The sequence below is a fragment of the Capsicum annuum genome, chromosome 11 (genome assembly GCF_002878395.1).
Source record: "Capsicum annuum cultivar UCD-10X-F1 chromosome 11, UCD10Xv1.1, whole genome shotgun sequence".
Classification (NCBI taxonomy): domain Eukaryota; kingdom Viridiplantae; phylum Streptophyta; class Magnoliopsida; order Solanales; family Solanaceae; genus Capsicum; species Capsicum annuum.
Window position 1 is genome coordinate 5,521,857 of NC_061121.1, and position 21,979 is coordinate 5,543,835.

The 21,979-nt window shown below is 36.7% G+C and overlaps 1 protein-coding gene and 1 long non-coding RNA gene across 2 annotated transcripts; both read left to right on the forward strand.

The window, feature by feature from the left end:
* Positions 1-11,959: 11,959 nt before the first annotated feature.
* Positions 11,960-19,356, forward strand: LOC107848135 (putative late blight resistance protein homolog R1B-23). The gene is given in 8 exon segments (XM_016692822.2): positions 11,960-12,201; positions 13,555-14,938; positions 14,940-15,014; positions 15,016-16,844; positions 16,847-17,471; positions 17,473-17,532; positions 17,630-18,328; positions 18,330-19,356. Coding segments are annotated over 7 exon segments (4,851 nt in total). The 5' UTR covers positions 11,960-12,201; positions 13,555-13,829; the 3' UTR covers positions 18,784-19,356.
* Positions 19,357-20,133: 777 nt separating this feature from the next.
* On the forward strand, positions 20,134-21,948 carry LOC124888616. Its single transcript, XR_007047087.1, has 2 exons — positions 20,134-20,485; positions 21,658-21,948. It is a non-coding gene; the product is annotated as an uncharacterized LOC124888616 (long non-coding RNA).
* Positions 21,949-21,979: the final 31 nt, after the last annotated feature.

The window sequence follows — 21,979 nt, forward strand, 5'->3', positions numbered from 1 at the left end:
TAAGTGAAATCGATTAGGGGTGAATTAAATTTATTCATTTTTGGGCCTTTCTTTTGTTTCAATTAAATTGTAATCCAAACAACCAAATGGCCCAACTTCAAGACCCTTCACCCCAGGCCCAATTTTGATTAATCCAGATGGCCTAACAACAATTAAAATCCTCATCTATTCTAATTCAACACCAACATATCAACCCAATATTTTTTACCCAATAGAGCAATTCGGCCCAAGACCCTTTAATCTTTTTTCCTTTATCTGGTTGTTATCCACAACTTCTGCAATATCAACGCAAACAGCAACAACTTTAACAAACAACAACTTCCTCACCCCAAAAATCCACCGAACAACGATATAAGTCGTCCAACTCAAAGAAAGATCTTATCCCTGCTAAATCCCCTCGAATCTACTGAGATACAATCTTCAAAATATCTTCACATCTGATATCTTAAGGCTTCATTGTTGACTTCAGGCTTATTGTTGCCCAAAATTCAATCTTATGGCAGAATCATCAATCGAATCCGAATTATGGGGGATATGTTTAATCTCATCTCATTTCAACCTGTGTCAAATCTGAAAAGGGGTTAAATTTGAAATTTAAATTGATTTTTTTTAGCTATAAATAGCCGAACTTCCACCCGTCTGAGGGGGACAACTTTTTAAAGGTCAAAAATTGAAAGAAAAGAGTGAAAACTAGTGAAAAAAGAGAGATCATCCAGTTCACATTACTATTTCCTTCTTATTTTTTCTCATTTTCTTTTCCAAAATTAAAGTTCAACTTTGAGCTTGGATCGCCGACAAAAAGCCTCTAGTTCGCTGTCCCACACAAGGTAATTCAATCCTGTTTTATGTTCAGCTACTAGTGGTTCACTAATCTTTTGATTTTATCTATTAATGTTGGCTTGATTATTAACTTAAGCATGAGGTAAAAAATGGTGTTTGTTTATCTGATTCTCTTCATCATGTAATGTGTTATGAAATATTTTTAGTGGTGACTTATCTTGAATATCTTTAACCTGAAGTACATATTTAAGTGGTCTGTTTTATTTCGATTGTTTGTGAATGCAAATATGAACCAGTTATATACCATTTAATTAACTAGGATGTGAACTGTGGTTTTGAGCATGAAGTTGCGAAGTAAAAAGTTATTTTTCTCACTTTCTGATTCACTCGAGTTGGTCACTGCATGGGGCTATTTCAACTTCAAATGTTTAATAATATATGGATTAAAGTTAATAATATTGCTTGAAGCGCTTATGTTTGGTCGAAAGTATAGAACGTGTTGACCTATCACGTACAATTGATCGTCCTATCTCTCTTTTCTGCCCATTTTATTCTTGTTCTGTGAATACGTGACCTGTTTTGGCTTTAAACTAGATTGATGTTGTTATCCGATTCTTGGCAAATTGAGTTCAATAACATGTGTTGCCTTGATTGTCCTTCGTCTCGACATATAGTTGCTTTATGCTTAAACATATGAATTCGGTCCTTCTGATTTTGCTTTCATCTTCTTCTCCTTCATCTTATTTTGATTTTATGTATTAAATATATGACTTCATTCTAAGTTTCATTATTGTTGCTTTTCACTGCCTTCACAGATAAGGAATATAATTAGGTTCTGGGAGTAGAGTTTTATGTGATTCCCTTCCAATTTTACGTTGTTGTTGATTCCGAAAATTGGTTTGGTACATAAATTTCTTTCAGGTGTCAAGTTTATGAATTTATGTATTTACTATGAAATTTTACCCTTATTGCTTAGTCATGATTACATTCGTGATCGTAATGGATATGCGGTTGTTTTGGTGATCAGTTATATGAATTTTTGAAGCTCATTTTCCTCAACTTTTTGGTCTTTGAATCACCTAAATGTAGAACTTTTTTTTCTCTCTGTTTTGCTTCATGATACATAGCTACTGCTTGTTAATATGTTGTATGAGCGAGTTTTAAACTATCAGTTGTCCATAGTGTTTTATGGCGTGAGCCTGAGTATCAAATCGCTGAAATTGATCATAAAGTTAGCATTCCGATGAAATCTAGCTATGGGGTTGTCTAATATAACTCGTTGGGACAGTTGTTAGATATGTGATAAAAATAGTTACTGCCTGCTCTCTTCCGCTAGAATAGAATATAATCGTTCATGTATTCTCGTTGCTCATCTAACTTCTTTCATTTTTTGAGTAACTAGTAAAGAAAACAATTTGTTAGAAACTCGCCAATTATGTTAAAACAAAAAAATTAAACTTGTCACTAAACATTTACCTAATGGACCTGCTAAAAGTCTAAACTAGATTGCTTTTTGTAATAGACTTATAATTCTAACACATCAAGGACCTCTAAAATGATTTCCAGAAAAGGGAGGCTCTTTATTTGGGATATTTTCAGCAATCGCAGCTTGCTTACTCACATTTTCTTTAGCATTTTTGTTCCATTTTTTTTTCTTTTTTAGATTTCCTCTGCACATTCTTGCTTGTCTGGTTGTTTCACTTATACTCAGAACTTTGGCAAATGGAATTAAGAGTAGTAGAATAGCTAAATTAATCATTTTCAATTGTTTAATGTTTGAGATTTTAAGTTTGAAAATTGACCATCTCTACTGTTAACATTCTTAAGTTCTCATGTTTCATTGGGATTTGACTTAAAAATAGTTTATTTAGTATATATCTTTTTGTTTTGTTTCACGTCCTTACATTACCGTACTATTTGATCGCTACTAATTTTTATCCTTTTTTTTACGTGTACACCCGAGAGCGCATTTGGGGTCTCAAGGCTTGACCCTATCTCTGTCCAAATCAGAGAAGCGAAAATATCGCATTATACATTGTCGTCTAGCGAGTCTAGTCTCTCTTTCCCTCTCTTCCGAGTTTATTCTTCTTTAGACACTCGTTATTATTTTCGTTTAACATCTCGCATATTTTTATTTTTTTTATATTTGGTATGCCTTATTTGAATGTGAATCTTTGAATATGAATCTTTGAATGTGATAGCAACTCATTTATTCACTTCTCGTCTCTTTGGTTTTAAATTTAGCATAATCACTAGGCTTATGTAATTAATTCAGTGTCTCTAAAAGTTAAAATTTGGTAGGTAAAATATGTCCTTTAGAATAATGGTCAAGTTTTGTTAAAATTCCGGAATACTTCTTTAATATGAAATAATAACTTATCTTTAAATCAATTTAGTTTATTATTAGGTAATAATTTGGAAAGCCCTTAAATATAAATTTTGCGGTACTAGGAAAGTCGGCCTTACCAATTTTAGATATGGTAAATCAAATTTTATTTTTATTAATTTCAAATAAAAGATGGAACTTCACAAGTCCCTTCTAAGGTTTCCGAATAGAAAAACAAAATATATTTTATTTATTTGTATCATAATAAATAATAAATTCCTCAAGCTACAAGATATTTAAATAATTTGTTTTATCTATTCACTTAGCATGGGATAATTAAATCATTTTTTATGAAGTTAAATTTTAAAAAAGAAAAAAATGTAATTTTTAGAATTAAAAAAATAGTTCTTAATATAATTATTTTTTTTATTAGTTGAAAGCTTTTGTAAGGAATTAATTTTAAATAACTTTCTTTTGACAACAATAAGGTTGAAATATTTTTATGAGTCGTTTTAGATATTTTTCAACAAGTGGATGAACTTTTTTTCTAAATTCTTCTAATCTTAGCACGCCTTAATAGGATGTATATATTTCTTAATACCTTATTTATATCCTTCTTAAGTTAATATTTGATTTCATTATCTAATCTAAGTTTGGCCGATTAATCGTTGTTAGCAGATCCTTTAGGGTGCCTAATCCCTTCCCTTTAGGATAATTTAGAATCCTTACCTAGAATTTAGGTTTTTGAAGACCTTGAAAATGAAGTCTTTATTTATTTTAATCACATAGTTTATAATAGGTGTCCTAATTCACCGTAGAACTAATTAGGTGGTGACTGCATTATTAACTTAGAAGTTTTCCAATATGTTGTACGCTATTTTGACCTCGTGTTAAAATGGGGTATAACAAGGGCCATTATAGCATGTTGAATAGGAAAACCAAATTGTGAGTTAGTTGTGCTTAGTGTTTGATAAAACGCCTAAGTGAATGAATTATTCCATGGTAGTAGGAAAATCTCAAATAAGTGTGAACCCGTGCATGTCTAGTGTTTTGTTGAAGGACCTTAGTGAACAAGTGGAGAGGTGATAGTAGTAAATTCCCCAATTATTTGCTCTTGATATATGTTAAGCTTTTAATATATGCCAAGTGGTTAGCAAGTAAGTTATGATGTGATAGTATGAATTTTTCCCAAGCCATGTGATATCCAAATACGTGTCAAGATTGATATAGGTACGAAATAGCTAAGGTAAAACCTTGTTGAATGGAGTACAATTTAGTAGCATGTTTCCCCTACGTTGCTATATGATTATGATTCCGAGATGCCTAAAATGACCCCTCGGCGACTGTGAAAATGATTTACTGATTATGATGATGCTTTAATGATTATGAGATTTTTAATGATTGTGATGAGACATGAATGATTGTGATGATGAACGAATACTTGTGATGATGAATGAATGATTATGCTTTATTTTTATGTTATCGAGTCCTGGGGGTATTTATACCCGACAATAGAGCTGTTGTCTAGAGCCCGTGTTAGTTTTTTGATAATTCCAGTCGAGCCATGATTCTCAGAACTCAGTGAATTATAGAACTCTGTATCTTCAGACAAGTACAGAACTTAAGAAAGCTCAGTAATCTCAATTATCTCTATAATCTCTATATCCTAGTAATCTAGCCTCAGTCCTGTAATCAACTCAGATCTAATAGTATTAAAGTGATGCAATTCTAATCTCAGAAGCGATTCAAGTAATCTATTCAAGCTTTGTACCGTCAGTCAGATACCATGATTCGATATTTTTTCTGTCAGATGCAGAACTAAGTAATCTCAACGTAACTCAGTCATATCTTTTGAGAAACATGATCGGTATCAGATTCAGCTCAGTCTAAGTTCAGTTAAGAATTAAATTAGTGTCTTTCAGTTGGGAGTAGGATTCAACATCGAGCGAACCCAAGGATGGGAACTCATCGGATAGTAGAGGGTATGATTCTTAGAAGCAATCCTTGCATTCCAGAACTGTGTAGCCAGCACACGAAAAGGAGTCACCTGTCAAGCAAGCTTGACATCCTGTTGATGGTCACCGCCAGAGAGCCTGACCTTAGAGAAAATATAATGTCTTTACCCATGGCACAGTATTGGCACCCTCTCAATCGGGGGTTGAGGTTGGACCCCACCTGTGGTAAGTTGGGGTATGTCGGTTAGATGACTACTTCCCACAGTTTTAGTTTCAGATTCAGTCTCAGTTTCAGAATCAATCTTCAGAAGTCAGGACTGTCAGATACAATCATCTATCTTTATGAGGAACTCAGATAGTTCCATTGATTTTTTGACCATCCCGTCAGATCGGCTTGATCTTATATACAGTTATTTGATATCATATTCAGAGATATGCCACCAGACAGGCTTGATCACAGTATCATATTTCTATTGAATATTTTTGTCGTCAGATTCAGATATAATCTTATTTCTTATCATTAATAAAGCTTCCAAAGTAATCGGTTAGAAAAGTTGATCTCAGTCTCAGACCATGTTGACTATTCTTATTATCATATCTAGAGATCTCCCATCAGAGAGGCGTGATCTCCATCTCAGATTCTATTAAGTATTCATGTTGTCAGATTCGGACATGATCATAGTTCTTATAATTGAGAATCGCTCCGGAATAATCTGTTAGAAAAGTTGATCTCTAATTTTGTCAGTCGAAAACAGTAAGCTCAGAGTTCAATCCTTGATGTAAGTACATCCATATCCTCAGTTATCAGTATTAGATGAGTCAGTGATTCAGTATCTCAGTTTTAGTAGTGAGTTCAGTCTGCAGTAAGGTGGTATCCGAGTTTCAGTATCTAAAGTTGCAATGATTGTGTTCATGTTCTGTGCATTCATGTATGTATTCTGATGCGGCATCTTCAAGATTATTCATTTTAGATATTGTGCATGCATGAGCCCTTGCATTAGCCTACCTCATCTGCATACTCGGTACATTCCTGTACTGATGCATTTGTGCTATGGTATTTTATTTAACACCATAGGTTCAGAGGCACAGGATCCAGAGTATCCTCAGCAGATCAGTCCCAGTCAGTAGCAGTAGCACTGAGTCCTTTTCTTTCGAGGACGAATCTCAGTTTACTGTTATTGCTTTAGGCTTTATTTATTTTTAGTTGACGGAGTTAGTTGGGGACCTATCCCATCAACTCTACAGTTCAGACAGTTTAGAGGCTTTTCAGACGGATGTATTAGTATTTAGTTTCCTGTAGTATGAGTATTCATAGATGTGTTGAACCTTATGGCTAGTTTCCGCATTTATTTTAGATATTATGTAGTGTACAAGTACAGATATCAGTAAAGGGTTAGCTTGTGGTCCTTCGGGGTCATAAGCACTATGTGACATCTCGGGATGGGATCTCGAGGCGTTACAAACTTGGTATCAGATCCTAAGGTTCAAGAGTGTCTGTCCTAGGGAGTCTGAAAAGTCGTATCTAGTAGAGTCTTGTGCATGGGTGTGTAGCGCGCCACATTTATGTACAAGAGGCTACGGGATGTTCTTAGGATCATTTCCTCTTCTTTCAGTGATCATTTTGTACGAGTAAGCATGAGCTCAAGTTGATCCTTAGTCTAATCCACTTCTTTCTTCCAATTACATAGTATGCCTCCTCACAGAGATTTTGTTCGTGGGGTTGGTGATCAACCCCCATAGCCAGTAGATCTTGAGAAAGAGAGTGTGTCACATACAGAGTTTCGGGCAGCTTTTCAGGTGCTAGCCCAAGCTGTGACTAATGCTCAGGGAACCCGTCAGGCTGCAGCCCCATCTCAGCAAGATGGGAATTTCGTCGCAGCCAGGGTTAGAAATTTCATGAAAATGAACCTGCCAGAATTTTTGGGTCAGTAGTAGGTGAGAACCCGAAACTTTATCTAGAGAAGGTAAAGAAGATCACCCATATTATATATGTTTCTGAAGAGAGAGAGTGAGTAAGAGAGCCAAGATAGGTAGTCGTGGTTTCTCGCAGTCGAGGTATCAAGGTAGTAGTAGTTCTCAGTATGGTCAGAGATTTTTAGTCCCTGCTCTATCTTCAGCTAGTGTACCCACACCTGTGTTTGGGGGTGGCAGATCTGAGGGAGCGCCAAGCTCCAAAGCCCAGATTAGTGCTCGTGGTGTTCATACCTATTTGAGTTGTAGAGAGCGTGGCAGGCGCCACCAAGTTGTGTGTAGAGCCGGTAGTGATGTATGTTTTGGGTGTGGTGATCCAGGCCATAAAATGTGAGAATGTAGAGTGCTGACTCAAAGGGGTAGACTTCATGCGTTTCAGGCTTACCTTGATTGGGAAAGATCCCCTGAAATAGACCCGGGTATGTTATGAGCCCTTTATCTTTATGACATGCATTGATAGATCCTTTGCTCCCATTTTGATCTTATGTTAGCATGAGTCATGCATGAATTTCAGATCTTGATTAGTCAATCATGACCCATTCTGTAGGTGCCCCGCGCACCGCTTCAGTATTTCAGTGAAGTGTGTTTAGAAGGACATAGTGTTCTCAAGGGGGAGATACCCCATAGTATTATAATGTTGTATGCCAGTAGATTCATTGCATTTTCATATTTTCTTTATGGAGTTAGCATCAGTTGTCATTGCATTGTTAAGACGTGCTTTCAAAAGTCAGCTTAGCCAGATATTCATGCATTAGATGCACATTTAGTATAAAGAGTTCAGCTTGTCAGCGTGTGTTCAGTCGTGTATTCATAAGATCATCCCAGTTATTAGTCCATGCATCAGATATGCATGTGTATTATGAGAATTCAGCTATGAGTATCATAAGTCGAGTATTCCATGCATCAGATATGCATGCCCAGTGTGAGAACTCTACATGCCAGTCGTTCCAGTTGCGTAGTCCTGATCGGAGATATTTCCATTTCTTGAGTAAGTTCTGTTGATCCTTATTCTCAGTCTATCAAGCGACATTCGATGACGAATGTTCTCAAGGGGGAGATAATGTAATGCCCCACAAAATCCTCTTCCAGTCTGAGCCTTAGAGCGTATTTTGGTAAAGCAAAAATCTGAGTCTAAATGTTTCAGAAATATCCTCCCAAGTAAGAAATACTTTGAATCGTGTGGGAATCAATTTGGGAATGAATTAAGATCATAGAGGTCCCCTAACTCATGGACGAGTTGAAAGCTTTCCTATAGTTCAAGTTTTAGTGACCGTCAAAATTTAGGTCAACTTCAATTGACAATAATCCTTGTATATATCGAATTAGAGGACCTACTATATATCAAATGAAATATCTTTGAATTATCTTTCCAACGATACCAATTTTGTCCAAAAATGATATCAGAGCAAAGAGTTATGCTTATTTTACTCCAGCATGTCAAGCTGGGAAATGTGTGACTATATTTCTGATGGCCCATCACATTTCTGACGACATTTCTGACGGCCCGTCACATTTCTAATGACATTTCTGATGACCTGTCACATTTCTGACGACATTTCTAATGACGTCTTCAGCCTTACAAAAACTCACAAAATCCACCCTTTTTATGATGACAATTCGTGACAATCCGTCATGGACCTAACGGCTTGTGATGGATGTCGTCAGCAATATTTTTCTAGCAATTTTAGAATGTTTTTGCAAAGGTATTTTGGTCTTTTTTCACCTTTTGGAAGCCTCTATAAATATGGGAAACGTCTTCCAAAACCCTAATTTCATTATTTTTCTCTTCCAAATTCTCTCAAGGGAAAATAACTACGGTTTCATCAAGAACCCTAATCTTCCAAAAATCATCCATAAATTCTTTATTACAAGTGAGGATAGAGTCTCAAGCATTAGAATTCATCCAATTTCAAAGATTAAGGTATGTAAATGTTGATTCTTGGGTCCCTTTCATCCAAGAAGCTCAAGAACCCTTTTTAAAACTAAAAGATTTTTATGTTTATGAGTTGTTAATTATTTGTATGAGTTTACATTGATGTTTATGTGATGTTTGTGATAGACCTTCTTGAATTTATTTTCTATGTGATGTGTTCATGACTTTTGGGTGTAGAAATGGTTGAATAAATGAAGCATGTCCCCCATAGGTTTGATAAAGAGCTTAGGTGAAGCATAAGGGCCATTATAGCATGTTGAATAGGAAAACCAAATTGTGAGTTAGTTGTGCTTAGTGTTTGATAAAACGCCCAAGTGGATAAATTATTCCATGGTAGTAGGAAATTCCCAAATAAGTGTGAACCCATGCATGTCTAGTGTTTTGTTGAAGGACCTTAGTGAATAAGTGGAGAGGTGATAGTAGTAAATTCCCCAATTATGTGCTCTTGATATATGTTAAGATTTTAATATATGCCAAGTGGTTAGTAAGTAAGTTATGACGTGACAGTATGAAGTTTCCCCAATCCATGTGATATCCAAATACGTGTCAAGATTGATATAGGTACGAAATAGCTAAGGTAAAACCTTGTTGAATGGAGTACAATTTAGTAGCATGTTTCCCCTACGTTACTATATGATTATGATTCCGAGATGCCTAAAGTGACCCCTCGGCGACTGTGAAAATGACTTACTGATTATAATGATGCTTTAATGATTATGAGATTTTTAATGATTGTGATGAGACATGAATGATTGTGATGATGAACGAATACTTGTGATGATGAATGAATGATTATGCTTTATTTTTATGTTATCGAGTCCTGGGGGTATTTATACCCGACAATAGAGCTGTTTTCTAGAGCCCGTGTCAGTTTTTTTATAATTTCAGTCGAGCCATGATTCTCAGAACTCAGTGAATTATAGAACTCTGTATCCTCAGACAAGTGCAGAACTTAAGAAAGCTCAGTAATCTTAATTATCTCTATAATCTCTATATCGCTAGTAATCTAGACTCAGTCCTGTAATCAGCTCAGATCTAATAGTATTCAAGTAATGCATTTATTTCAGATATTATGTAGTGTACAAGTAGAGATATCAGTAAAGGGTTAGCTTATGGTCCTTCGGGGTCATAAGCACCGTGTGACATATCGGGATGAGATCTCGGGGCGTTACAGTGTGATTGCAGTAGTTGTATCTAAAGGTTGGAATCTTCATCAAATGGATGTGCATAATACATTCCTCCAAGGGGATCTTGAGGAAGAAGTCTACATAGAAATGCCAGAAGGATTTAGAAGACATGGGAAGCACAAGGGTTGTAAGTTGATCAAATCCTTGTATGGTCTTAAGTAGGCACCGAAGCTCACTCATGCTTTACTTGATGCTAGATTTACCCAGAGTGTACATGACTATTCCCTATTCACTTTGCATCAAGGTAATGATACTGTTATAGTGCTTGTATATATTGATGATTTGCTGATTACTGGGAGCAGTGCATCATTGATCAATGCCACAAAATTCAAGTTGCATCAGTAGTTTAAAATGAAAGACTTGGGGGATCTCAAGTATTTTTTAGGCATTGAAGTTTTAAGATCAGCATCAGGGATCATATTGAACCAAAGAAAGTACATTCTTGAGTTTATTGCTGACACAGGGCTTAGTGGTTCTAAATCGGCTATCACCCCTCTAGAATCTAATGCCAAGTTAACCTCAATTGAGTATGATCATGCCACAGGTGCACAAGATGATGAGTTGTTGTCTGACATTTCATCTTACCAAAGACTTGTTGGCAAACTTATGTATGCTACTATTACAAGGCCAAACATTAACTTTGTTGTTCAAACTCTCAGCCAATTCATGGAACACCCCAAGAAATCTTACGGGAAAGCAGCTACTAGGGTGGTCAGATACCTTAAAGGTTCTGTTGGTCAAGATGTCTGGTTTAAGGCTGAGCCTGCTACTACTCTAACTTGCTGGTGTGACTCAGATTGGGATGCTTGCCCCAACACCAGAAGATCAGTTACTGGTTATGCCATTCACTTTGGTGAATCACTAATATCATGGAAATAAAAAAAATAGCACACTATTTCCAGGAGTCCTGCTGAAGCTGAGTACAGAAGCATGGCTTCAGCAGTTGCAGAGCTCACTTGGTTGGTTGGTTTATTTCAGGAACTCAGGGTTCATGTCACCCTTCCTGTTTTAGTCTTTAGTGACAGTAATTCAGTCATTCAGTTGGACAACAACCCTGTGTTTTATGAGAGAACCAAACACATTGAGATTGACTGTCACTTCATTAGGGACAAGATTAAAGATGGCTTGATTAAGGCTCTATATGTTCAATTTAGTTATCAACTTGCTGACCTGCTTACCAAGGGCCTGAGCCTTGCTCAACATACTCATTTACTCAGCAAGCTTGGTGTGCTAAATATTCTGCACCCTGCAGCTTGAGGGGGAGTGTTTTGACTACTACACACTGACACATATATGACTACATGTTTCATTGATGTGTAAAAGTGATAGGGTAGTTAGTCAGTTAGTTTAGTTAGTCAGTTAGTTAGTTAGCCGATAGATGAGTCAACTGTATAGGTTGTTAGAGGTTGTTAGATAATGATTAGTTAGTTACAATAAGCTGTCAATGAGTTGGATACATGATTCACTTCTTAGCTCATTCTTAGCTCATCTTAACTCAAGTCTATAGATAGACTCATAACTGTAAAGCTTCAAGGGAGAATAATGAAAATTCAGCTTCCGTTTATCTTCTTCTCCTTGAGTGCAAGCTATCAATTTGCAATCCTTCTATTTCACAGTTCTCGATAACAATTGTGTGTACTTTAGTATTATGAAGATAAATTTTAATATAAAGAGTGATATTAAAATTTAAAATTCCTAAAAGTAAATATTTTAATAAATAATTGAAATATGAAATCCTGAAGTGTGCTAACTCAATCAATCAATTTACCTTTTGATCATTATTTATTATACTACTATTCCACTTTATTGTATTTCACATTGAAAGAAGTGCAGTGAGAAATGAGTGAAACCATTTTATTTCTCTGCTTCTTATTTTTTCCAAATTAGACAGTTCTTTTTTCCTTTTTAATACTCATTTTCATTGGTGAACTTTTGTTTTTTTTCTTTAATTTCAATTAGTCTGTGTAAATTCAGCAAATGAAAGCAATTATTTTTGCTTATTAGTTGCAGATTTCTGTTTCTTGTGCATTTGAGGACTTCTATTGCCTTGTAAGTTTGTTTAATTAATTCATTTTGTTTTCATTAAAAATGAAAAGTCTGGCAGAAATGTAAGATAAAGATTATGTACAAAACCCTTGTGTCGGGCCCTTCTTGATCCTACCCATACCGGAAACTTTGGTAGATCGGACTGTCTTTTTTATCTTTTTTTAAATGTTTGAATCGACAGCTTGAGTGATGATACAAGTTAATTGATCTATCTACTTTAATATTACTAAGGGGTCTTTTGGTATACTGGATAGGATAGGACAGGTGGGGATATTCCATGAGTTGTGGTATTTCGTGGGACTATTTTGTTTCATCCTCCATATGAGATAGTAATCTCACAATTTTAGTACAAATTGTGAGATAGAATCATCTGGAAATTAGTGAATAATCGTATCAAACATAGATCAAGTTAATTTCAAACTTTATTATGGGATTATTTTCCTTATCCAGTGTATGAAATGACCCCTAAAGGTTGTGGTGAAGTGGTAAATACTTCCCCATCCCTAAAAAAAAAAAGAGCAGCCCGATGCACTAATGCTACCGCTATGCACGGTGTCCGAGGAAGGGTCCCACCCCAAGGGTGTATCGTATGCAGCCTTACCTTGCATTTCTGCCAGAGGCTGTTTCCACCCTAAATAGCGTTAATTTGAAGTTTTAAGTTCGATCTCTGTATACGAAGTGAAAAGATATAAAGGGTGTATTAAAACTCCCGTTATGCGTGGGATCCGGAGAAGGGCTGAACTAGAAGAATTTATTGTATGTATCTTTGCATTTCTGTCAAAAGTTGTTTCCTCGGTTCGAACCCTAACCATTTAAAGATATGTTTGAGTAAATTAAAAAGTTTATGAGAAGCCATTAGTCTAAAATTTTGTAAATGTTAGACGACAAGTTAATGTCTTGTTAGTTCCAAATTGTTTTCTGCTCCTATGTGATTTAAAACAAGAACACTAGATAGAGTTAACGGAGAGTGTCAGCCTTTTTGATGGTGGGTCAAAGTAATCCCCAGAAGACGGGCAAACCTTAGTGTTGAGTCTTGGCAAATGCCATGCGGTGGGGCAAACCTCAGCAAGGACGCCGTGTATGTGATACCCTAGCTTAGGATAAGAGTCCCACATTGACGAAAACCATAGGAGAGATGTTGGTTATATAAGTATGTAGGCCTTACACCGTAGTGACACATTTTAAAGTCATGAGGGTCTAGGCTCAGAGCGGACAATATCACTAGCGGGGTAATGTGGTTGTAATATTTGTTAAAGAAGATTATTAAGGTGTGGGTAGGTGAGGGAATGCATTCATTCCAATATAAGTAATAATAATACTATTTTGATATGCATATTTTAAAGTTATTACTTGCAGGATTTATCAAGAAATCAACGAGTAGAGAAAACTGAAAAGGTGGAAAGTAGATGGCCTAGGAGTGTTGGGGTGTGATAGTTGCCATAAACCTTGTGAAAGGCAATCATTTAGATAGTTCGACGAACAATGAACTGCATAATGCTGCGGAGCAACTAGCATTTGTAGTTGTATCTCTCGTGGCTCTGGAGGCTGCTCACCCTGAGAATGAGATATCTGCACAACTCAGGGACATATTTATAGAAACTCGTGCTGTTATTTTCGAGATATGTTCTCACATGAATAATCAAGCTGGCTCGACAAGTGGCTTCATCATCGTGATTTCAGATCTGCTGAAGATAATTCGACTGGAGAATATTGCTGAGCGAATAAAAGCTGCAAAGCCTTCAAGATCATCTAGCCCAATCACTATGGCGATAGTGGGGTCTATTGTAGCTTTGGTTGATGGTGTTATATTTATCCTAAGCCTACTTAATGTAAAGCGTTATGATGTCCTTCCGGTGTGTGTGCTTAAAGACAAGCTAATATATCTAGAAGTCTTCTTCACATTAACTGCAAAGCAATGCATTGAACATGAGAGGATGAAGGATCTCTTGGCCCACCCTGAGGATGTAGCTTATACTGCAATACGTCTTTGTTTCTGTGCGGCAGCCTGCAAGATGGAGGAGAATGACCACCAGACACGTGTGCGTATTTCTGATGAGTACCATAATTTGCTGAAAAGGTTAAGTCCATTTAGGCCTGAATTGAGGTCGATTTATCAGAGCCTCTTGATCGGTTCAAAGTCATCAGGAACAGAACCTATAATGGATGCCAAATCTATGTCCAATTTTGTTGATGCTATCAACAAAGATCTGATGGAGCTGCTAGGCCATAATGCCAGCTGGAAAGTTACCTTTGATGATCGAATACCATGGCTCAAACAAGGACTTCCTTACCTTTCTACATTTCTCCACGACATAGCATCCAAACGCACTCCACTTGAAGAATTCAATTCTCATCAATCACACATGGAAGATATAGCCATTGAGGCAGCAATTGTGATCTACTCCTCCTATGATGAGAGAATGAATGTGAGGTCCACGGAAATAGATCGTAAGCATTTTCTTTGGCAGCTGAATTTTAATTGTGTCAAGGTAGAAATCGGTCTGATTCAGCTACTAAACAATGAAGCCACCATAATAGCTCCTCTGAAAGATCTGATTGATGATGTCCGAGAACAGCTGATATTCTTGGGAACTTTACAAATGGATTCAACGGAGCAATGCAAAGAGCAAACTAAGATAGCTGATTTGTTGACACTGATTCAATCTGTGAATAACCAAGCATGCTTTATCATTGATTTTGTTTCTCGTCACATGAAGAAAGAAGACACGGAGCATGAAACCTAGGCAGATATGTCCCAACATTTCAACATCATCGACACTGGATCATCCTACGATAAATCTTCTGAATTTTCTTCCTATCTTATTTCAGCACGCTAAAATCCTCAAAGACACAATCTTCGCTTAGCCCCAAGATGGATGAGGTTTTGATGGGGTTTCATGAATATATTCTTGGCAACATACTACTAAAGGATGAAAGTTATTTGATGTTTACTGTCGCAAATGAGGTTAAAAAGTACTACTATGGGTTGTTGCTCCTGGTAACATATCTTGTTGATCCTCCAGTTCAGAATGATTTATTGACAAGATTTGGAACTTTTGCAATTGATGCTGAATCTGCTCTCTGTTTAATTTATGAGGAACCTGTGGATAGCAACAAAAGTAGGAAGGTCAATCTTGTTCTTCAGTTTTTGATGATTTCTTTCGAGCTTATCAAGTCTGAAGGAAACTTAATGGTTCTACTACAGCAGGAATCCACGTTGAAAGCTGAAATTATGGATGTGATTGAATGTGTTCATAAAGAGCTTATTTTGCTTAAAGCTTTTCTGGTGGATGTTCTCACGCAACACACAGAGCTTAGCGAATTGCATGATCTCTTAATGCACGCTGAAGTGACTGCCCACAAGTTAGGACAAATCTGTAGTTTTTGTTATGGAAGTTTCGTTGACGGCTCCAGCACTCAGCAAATGAGGCTTTCATTATCTGATCCTCTACAAGAGATTGAGTCTCTGAAGGTTGAGTTCAGAAAAGTATTCATTCAACTTCTGGATGCATCACCGTGCAACATGACAGATGGAGAAGGCCTTAACAATTTCTTATTGAACCGCCAGGACAGGCTGCCCAACTATGATGACTGTTCAATCTCTTTTCTGAAGAATCAGATCCTAGTAGTCGAAAACAAATCAGAGTATTTGGGCTCTTTTCTTGCAGATATTATACAGTATCGCAATATGCATCAAGAACTCAAAGACCTCGTGAGATGCGTTCAAGATGTAAATTATGTCTGTTTCTTCAATGTCAAGGGTTATAGACCCTCTTGGTATTACATGTTGTATCTCTCTGATGTTGAGAAATTGCTCAAGCATATTGAAGCGGAGGTCAAAATGATCTGTCTTAAAGTTACACATTCATTAGGTTATAGTTTCCCCAAGACAGATGGATTAGGATTTCTCAAATGTTTCTTGGGCAAATTGGAGGAGCTGTTGCGTTCTAATCTTGCTTCGGATATCAATTTAAAGTATTGGATTGAATCAGTCAAGGAGGGCTTATTGAGTCTCAGATCATTGATAGATCATTTTGCAGAAAACTTAGATGAGCATGATGAAGTTTATGGTCTTGTAACAAGTGTTACTGAAATTGCGAACAAGGCCGAGTATGTCATTGACTCGTGCTTGGCCTGTTCTCATCCACTCTGGTACAAAATTCTTTGGATTTCTGAAGTTCTTGAGCATATTAAGCTTGAAAATAAAGTTGTTAGTGAGACTTGTCAAAGAAAGAAAATAGATGCGACAGCCCACGAAGTCAAAAAGACAACTTATCGTGCATCCTCTTTATCAGCTAGTACTCCAATATCAAATGAAGAAACTGAGGGTTTCCAGGAGGCAATGGACACAATAAAAGAGCAGCTACTTGGAGGATCACCTCAGCTAGATGTCATATCATTGGTCGGAATGCCGGGAATCGGTAAGAATACTCTTGCTAAGAAGATTTACAATGATCTGATCGTTACCGGTCACTTTGATGTTCATGCTAAGTGTCATGTGACGCAAGTGTATTCATGGAGAGAACTGCTTCTGACCATTTTGAATGATGTTCTTGAGCCTGCTGATCGCACTGAAAAAGGAGATGGTGAAATAGCTGATGAGCTGCGTCGATTTTTATCAACCAAGAGATTCTTAGTTCTCATCGATATGTGTGGGACTATAATGTGTGGGACAGTTTACATATGTGCTTTAAAGATGCTCGGTATGGGAGCAGAATTATACTAACGACCCATTTAAGCGATGTTGCCAATTATGCTAAAAGTGAAAGCAATCCCCACCATCTTCGTTTATTCACAGATCGCGAGAGTTGGAGATTATTGCATGAAGAGGTGTTTCAAGAAGAGAGTTGTCCATCTGAACTTAGAGACGTGGGGTTTAGGTTAGCAAAAAGTTGTGGCGGGTTGCCTCTCTTCATTGTATTAGTTGCTGGTATTCTGAAAGTGAAAAAGAAGCAAGTGGATTGGTGGAAAGAAGTGGAAGAACGTCTAGATGCGCAAAATATGGGTAGCCTGGGAGAGAGCATGCGTATAATTGGATTCAGTTATAGGAATTTACCACACTATCTGAAGCCTTGTTTTCTTTATTTTGGCGGACTTTTGAAGGGCAAGGATATTCATGTCTCCAAATTGACACGATTGTGGCTCTGTGAAGGATTTGTACAAGCATCAGAAGATGCTGCACAAAATCTTCTGGAAGATCTTATTAGCCGAAATCTTGCAATGGGCATGAAGAAGAGACCAAATGGCAAGGTGAAAATGTGCCGTGCTCATGACGTTACATCAATTCTGCTTGGAAAAGGCCAAACAAGAGAATTTCCTTCTCCGGATCAATAGGTATAAGAACTTAAGAACTACTCTATTCTATTCTATTCCATTATGTTCCTAACTCTCATTATTCATGTGATTTTTTCTTTTCGCTCGATCAGATTCACGAACAGGATATGTTTCCTGAAAAGCCTGAGGAATATCGATTGTTTCTTCATTCTTCCCAAGATCAGATTGATCTCTGGCAGCCATCTTGCTCAAATGTCCGGTCTTTAATATTCAACATGATTGATCTAGATAACTTGTTATGGCCACTTGACATCTCTTTTATCTTTGACATCTTCAAACTTGTTAAAGTGTTGGACTTGGAATCTTTCAACATTGGTGGTACTTTTCCTAGTGAGATCCAATCTCTAATTCATCTGAAGTACTTTTCTGCTCAAACCGAAGCAAATTCAATTCCTTCATCTATAGCTAAGCTTTGGAAGCTTGAAACGTTTGTGGTAAGAGGATTGGGAGGAGAGGTGATATTACCGTCTTCCATTCTGACGATGGTCAATTTGAGGCATCTACTTGTAAAGCAGCGTGCGTCATTTAGTCTGGAGAACCGGGGTGAACCTCTTGCTTACTCTCAATTAGATAATCTGGAAATCTTTTCCACTCCACGTCTCTCTTTTGGTGAAGATGCTGAAACAATATTGAGAAAGATGCCAAATTTGAGAAAGTTGAGTTGCATATTTTCAAGGGCATTAGGCTATTCAGAGAATGTGAAGGGACGGTGTGTTCTTTTTCCCAGATTAGAGTTTTTAAGTCACCTTGAGTCCCTCAAGCTTGTTTCCAACAGCTATCCGGCTAAACTTCCACGTCTTTAATTTCCCCGTAACACTAAAGGAATTGACTCTGTCCAAGTTTCGTCTACCTTGGAACCAACTTTCAACCATTGCAGAATTGCCTAACTTGGAGATTCTAACGTTACTTCTAAGAACATTTGAAGGTGATAAATGGGAAGTGAAAGACTCAGAGCTCCGTGAACTCAAATACTTAGAATTGGACAACCTCAATATTTCACAGTGGTCTGTATCTGATGATGCTTTTCCTAAGCTTGAACGTTTGGTTTTAACCAAATGTAAGCTGCTTGAGAGAATTCCTTCTCATTTTGATGACGCTGTATGTCTCCAAAGCATTGAAGTAAACTGGTGCAGCTGGGATGTCGCCAAGTCTTGTCAGGAAATTCTAAGAACTCAACACGATGATATGGCAAATGATGCATTTACAGTTATGATACAGCCTCCAGATTGGGCTAGAAGATCATTCACTTGACTCTTATATGGTATGTTCCTTCCATAGTCATCTGAGTACATTTCCACTCGTTCGTTTTTCGCTTACACCAGAACATGCTTATTGGTTACCTCTTGAATGTTAAGTTCTTACTGCTAAGACTGGTGAAAGTTTTGATGTGTACTGCACTATGTCTGCAGAGTGATTGATTGACCCTTCGTCTGTATCTTTAGAAATTTTCTGGTAAGGAAACCTGGAAGAATGGCATAACACATAAACAAACACTCAAACTTGGCCTCAGCTGGCAAGTAAATACTCCCGACTTTGAGTATGCACATCTAGACTTCTCAACTAGTCTTCACTGCGTCAGTTGAACACTCCAACTTACAAAATGATCAGCTAGAGACCTCCAAAGTTTATGTTCCACATCAGCATCAGGCATCCACGAGACACAATAAGGATGAGTACATTTCCACTAGTTCATTGGTTCAGATTATTTTGTTGCTGTTACTTGTTACTGCTGTTCCTTTTCCTGAATGCCATGTAATTCTTCCTTTATCATTTGTTATGTCTTCTTTCATTGATATATGTTACTTGAGCCGGATGTCTTCCAAATATAGCCTCTCTACCTCCAAAAGATAGTGTTATATCTGCCATGCACTTCCGGATCTCCAACATATGCAAGTTCATCCGTGAATATCGCAAAGTGCGAGAGTCTAAGTTGCAAAGCAGACAACACAGAATGAGATGCCTATGATTAATATTAAGCTACAATGTAATATGATGGATGAATCTAAACTAACAATCGTTGGAAGATTTCTCAAGCTAAGGTCACATATTGAGAGAATTGAAATGTTTACAATTGTAAGAGCAATGCTTTTATACTTGGTGATCTTTTCTATACTATTCACTGTAGAAGACAGTAGTAATTCTATTCATTGCTAGTATTGCTACACTTGAAAGCGGTGACGGAGAAGAAATTTTATTAATCGGTGTCAAAACCAAATATATAAACGTAATACTCGTAAAAATAAGGAGAGTCAATATATTGTATGCGGATTGGTGTCATATTGACAAGGTGGCTCTACCAATGCTCGAACAAATTACAAAAAAAAAAAAAACATATTGAAGTACTTGTTGATTAGAGGTAGCAAAAACACTGTGAAATTAGTCGAGGTACATAGCAAGCTAAAACAAAGACCATGACCTACCTTTGAATGTTAAGCATGGCCTTAACTTCCCTTTGCTCTTCCATTAAATCCTCACTAACATATCTCTTCAATAGCTCCATCTTCCGCCGCACCACCATCCTTTCGATCTCCTTCTCATCTGGTAATGACACATGTACCACAAATTCTTCTCCGCTTTCCTCCTCCTCCTGCGCTGTAATACCCCATTATCATAAATTAGTGAGTGTTTTAGTTGAAAAGAAAATATATTTATATAAGAGAAAATGGGCTAAAGCCCATATTAATTAGAAAGAGGAAAGGAATGGGCAATGCCCATATACCTGGCCCAAACCAAATAAGAAAGGGATTAAAAGAATTGGGGATTTGAGGGGAATAGGTGGGTTTATAAGGCCTCCCCTTCATGCTGCAACTAGGCAGCAACAACAACAACGTGCAAAACGCACCTGTAGCAGCAAACAACAACAGCAAAAAAAAAAAAAAAAAAAACTCGTCCTTTTGGCTAAAGAAGAAGAAAAAAAAAAGAAAATTCTTTGAGAAATTCTATTGGTTTCAAGGTAAATTTCTTAACTTAGTTTATATATTTTGATTCATATGTTTTATGGCTTCAAGTTTGGGGATTGATTTTGATTCATATGTTTTATGGCTTCAAGTTTGTGGATTGAGAGTTTAAGAACAAGGAATTCCAAGTAATAGAGAAATCTTTAAATCTTCATGAACGGAGCGATAATATTAGATGATTGAATTGTAATTTTTATACCTTCAAGTCAAGGATTAAGGTGAATCCTTTCCTACATCATTATTGCGATAACGGGTATGAAATTCAGTGAATTGAAAAATATCATGAAACCTTAAGCGTTGGGTAGTCTAATTTTATCACGAGTTAGTCTAAAATAAGAGATTTAACACGAGAATGGATATGATGTGATTATAGTTTTGATCCAAGAAAGTGATACGAATCATTCGGGATGACAAATTTGGTATTCCGACACGTGTACTGTGAGTAGTAATCTTACCATAATTTGTGTTTGTTAACTTGCATATTTTACTTGATTTTGATGAAAACAATGAGTTACGAAATGCTTTGAAATTGCATGTGGGGCAAGTCATTTACTTGATATGATATTGAAATTGTTATTTGAGATATGATATTATTACTATGAATATTCTTCACTTACATGAGAAATATGTATTTTGACATATGTTTTTATTCAAGTTTACATGTAACATGAGTTGATATGAATTTTAAATGATATGTATTATTCTGAAAAATGCTTTCATATGAATATCCTATTGTTTACAAAGAATTTATAAATGGGAGTAGACCTTGATTTGAATCCCGTAGCTAACAGCGGGATCGTTAGACCTGGTGCACCTTGTATCTACTGATGACTGTTACAACACTGTTACTGATATGATAGTTGACTCCTTTATGAGGGTTCCACTGTTATGGGTTATTCTTGATGAAGAAGAATGTCACACTGATTACATGATTCATTCTTGAAAACCTCCCAAATATATAATATTTGATATGATACGATGCTTTTTGAGTTTATTACTGAACTATTGGTTCACTTGGCTTGCATGAAACAATGATATTGTTTATTGTTACTGTTTTCTGAAAGAGCATTATTTCATGATGTTTTATGACTTGTCCCTATTTAAACAGTTGTGGTTAAGTGCTATTACTCACTGAGCTAGCGTCTCACTCCTTGCTATTATTTTTCAGAGAATGCAGGTGACGGCGAGAATTACGTTAGCTAGAGAGTTCGAGGTAGCATTTTCCTAGTGAGCCCCGCATTTGTTCGCTTGGGCAGGAGTTTATTTATTTGTTATGTTCTATTTCTTGCAAACTCTTAGAGTCGCTCCATAGTCATGTCTTTAGAGCTTTGAGTATTCTTTCATTATTTTGGATTTGTGGAGTATTTGAACTCCCTCTCATGTTTTGGATATGGATTTTATGTTGTTATTGGGTGGTGTTGGTGACTTGTTGATGGTTTGTGATGGATTGTGTTAGTGTGATTGATGTGTTGGTTGTGGTGTTGTTGATT